General features: G+C 33.2%; 1 protein-coding gene across 1 annotated transcript; it reads right to left on the bottom strand.

The window, feature by feature from the left end:
* Positions 1 to 1,743, bottom strand: eIF6 (eukaryotic translation initiation factor 6). The gene is made up of 2 exons (XM_040709435.2): positions 1,208 to 1,743; positions 1 to 603 (listed from the first exon to the last, which is right to left on the bottom strand). Exons 1-2 carry the CDS (start codon positions 1,609 to 1,611, stop codon positions 267 to 269), a joined length of 741 nt encoding a protein of 246 aa, XP_040565369.1. The 5' UTR covers positions 1,612 to 1,743; the 3' UTR covers positions 1 to 266.
* Positions 1,744 to 3,232: the final 1,489 nt, after the last annotated feature.

Genomic DNA, 3,232 nt, shown 5'->3' with positions numbered 1-3,232 from the left:
GTATTAAAAATTGAATATATTTTCGTTCTGAATTTAGAATATTAATTTCTTCCTTATCTTAACAAAGACCAGGAAGAAATTAAAAACAATAAGAAATAGCTCACGAAGAAAAACATTACATAATGCTGTATATATAACATAATATTAGACTTATACCCGAACACATAATGAGTCAGTACAAATTTATGATTTCCATATAAATTTATCAGAAAATATTCAAGTCTCTTGAAGATGAAAGTCCAATCCATGAGTAATAATGGTTGCCTTTAAGTCATACTCTCTATAAGAGAGGCCCTCATTTTTTGTGTAATATTTGATGCTTGTGATTCATTCAATTTAAATATAGATTCAACAACGGAAATCTCAGTAGAGGTTGTGTCTTGTCCGCAGAATGCCATCCAATCATTTACAACCATTCCTGCCCCAATAACTTCTGATCCCCGATTGACCGTGCCTGCAACAAGGGGTATTTGAAGGAGTGAGGAGAGTTCGTCTTGTTCTGCTGTGGATGTTTTAGGATGAACTAATCCTCCTTGATTGGAGAGAGCGCAGTAAGAGCCCACTAAAACATTATCTGCGACTGTTTGTCGGAATACTTCTACTCTGAAATACAAAAAGAGAAGTTATTATAAGTCATTTGAGCATTTAAACTGACGCTAATTTGGGGATAAAATTGACAAATCTAACGAGTAAATAAAAACATTAAATCTATAATGAATACTACTTGATGCTAATGATACACACTAATATTTGAATATAATCAAAGTAATATCAACTAAAAATGGCTAGATTTGTATAGTTTTTGTTCTGATTGATTTGGGGAGAAAATAGTAGGATAATTAGAGAAAATATCCTATTCTTTTCATTGTAACAGTTTATTTTTATCTAAAATATGGAAATAAGATTGTATAACTATGCAATAACATATTTTTAATACATTAAGGGCCAGATACTTAATAAAACTACCAATAGAGGGATATATTTTTGATAGACGGGAAGGTTTTGGCCCTTTAATGTGTGAGTCCCATTTTTGCATCCACTAGTGGACTATTTTCCTTAATATGAGTGAAAATAGGGTTTTCATTGTTATACACCTTGGTAGTTTATGCTCCCCAAAATGGTCGACATCAAGAATGCTGACTAGTATTTGGGGATTCATTGCATGTACATAGAAGGGCAATTAAAAAAAAGAATTATGAGTAATTACTTAAGCACATCCGCCAGGATTTCTTCTGTTTCCCGATCCAGATCTGGATGAACTAGTGCAACATAGTCATTGCAGGCAATAACATTGCCTAGAGCAGAAAGCCTCTCTTCAACTCGTCGAATCCGGACAGTGTCTGGAAGAGAGTTTCGAATGTGTTGTAGTTCTTGATCCGTGGTTCCATTGGGGACGAGGAGACCGTGTCGATTACCTACAGTCATGCGCCCAAGGATTCTGCATTCCGCCACACTTGCATACACTACTGGAATGACGCCATCCAACTCGGATTCGAAGCAACTGTAGAAATGAGCGGATCCTCCAATACCCACGAGGCAGTAAGAGTTGGTCAGCTTGCTAAACGCGCCGATTTCGTTATTGTTCTCGAAATGAGTCCTTACCACAGACATGATCTCTCCAGTAAGCAATGATTCGTATCAGTAGGAATAGTCCGAATAGATTAATCCAGGACACACGTGTTCAACGTTATGAAATAATATCAGAAAAGAAAACACTAACACAGTTGACTACTACATAAAAATAATCTGTCGTGTACATAAATAATATGCCGTTTTGTAGCTATACGGCTAATTCTAGCTCTATTATTTCAATAATAGGTGCTAGGCCGGCAGCCTTTTTCTTTATTTACTAGCGGGCTAAGCTTAACAAAAACAGATCTTCCATTCATAAGCTAGCTAGCAAGTTGTGTATTTTTGTTTTCTACGCCGGCGGGAAGTAATTTATAGCTTATAATTATTAATTACTAATTAGGGTACAACGGAAGAAGTTCAATTAATTAATAGCTATTAATGTATCTTTTTATTCACTTTGAAACAGCCTATAAAAATCTCCCTACATATTCAGATGACTTTTTAAGAATAACTAATTACTGAGTATGTAGGCCCGTATTCACGGGGGGCTTGCACCCCTTAAGATTTTTTTCAGTGGTAGTAACTCCAACCAGACTCCCCTATAATAAATCCGTGATTACGGCACTGATGAGTATTGGGATTTAATAACAAAAGGGAGAACTTAAGTCTCAAACCCCTCCTCTTAAAACCAAGGATGTCTCTATGCATTGATATAATATACGTCTTTGCTTAAAATCCGTCTCTAATTGCAGGTACAAAAATTTACTTTCATAATTGGGGATACAATAAAAATTAAGATTTTTTCTTCCTTCGGCATTTCTTACTATGCCTTAATTTAAGTAATAATCATATTTAATATCCAGATTCCGTCATGATTAATCCAAAAAAATCCATATTTCTTGGTAAAAGTATATTTGAAGTCACTATAGAGTTGTAATACCGGTCCAGCAAAGAACTTCCATTAATTAAGATTGTTGTATTTCATTGGCTTAATACGACCAACATTTCAGAGACCCCTTATATTTAAGATTTTTTTGAGGGCCCTATTATTTGTTCCCAATAAAATACAAAATAGAATGATATTATTATATCATTTTAATATTTGCCTTATTGAGTGAGTTTACCAGCATAAATATTCAATTAACAAATTAATATTAAACTTTTTTTTCTATCTAGTTTTGCTTTAGATTTAAGTTAAGAGTACATACAAAGTAATAATTTTGAAAGTGTTGGTATAAGGTTTGAAAATTTATCATATCTAAATATTAACTTTAAAGTTGTCTATTAAGACCACAAACCCTATAGTGATGTAATGATAAATTAATTACTATTAATGTTAAAGCAGTAGAACTGTAGGAAAGGTTGTCCCATTTCCATTCGATTCAAATAATATCATGATTTGACCTTGCATTGTGATTGATAAAAATACATTTTTGAACGGATTTTCAATATCAAAGATGGAAAGTCAACTATTAATTACTAAATACATAATAATTAATGGGCAAAAAATATTTAAGTAATAAAATTAGTTAAAAGTACTCTATTAGATCCCTTTTAACCTAACCACTAAGTTGTTACCGGCATTAAGCATAAAAGAAGAAAAATACATAGAAAGGTAACAAAGCTTGCAGTTAAGACTGGTCTGTTGCCTTCAGCTGTT

The sequence above is a fragment of the Lepeophtheirus salmonis genome, chromosome 3, assembly GCF_016086655.4.
Source record: "Lepeophtheirus salmonis chromosome 3, UVic_Lsal_1.4, whole genome shotgun sequence".
NCBI lineage: Eukaryota > Metazoa > Arthropoda > Copepoda > Siphonostomatoida > Caligidae > Lepeophtheirus > Lepeophtheirus salmonis.
Note: the sequence above shows the minus strand (reverse complement) of the source record. Positions and strands in the feature narration are given on the sequence as shown.

Coding starts and splice junctions, on each gene's coding strand:
- eIF6 (XM_040709435.2), bottom strand. CDS start 1,611: ATGTCTGTGGTAAGGACTCATTTCGAGAACAATAACGAAATCGGCGCG. Junction 604..1,207: donor ATCCTGGCGGATGTGCTTAA/GTAATTACTCAT, acceptor TTTGTATTTCAG/AGTAGAAGTATTCCGACAAA.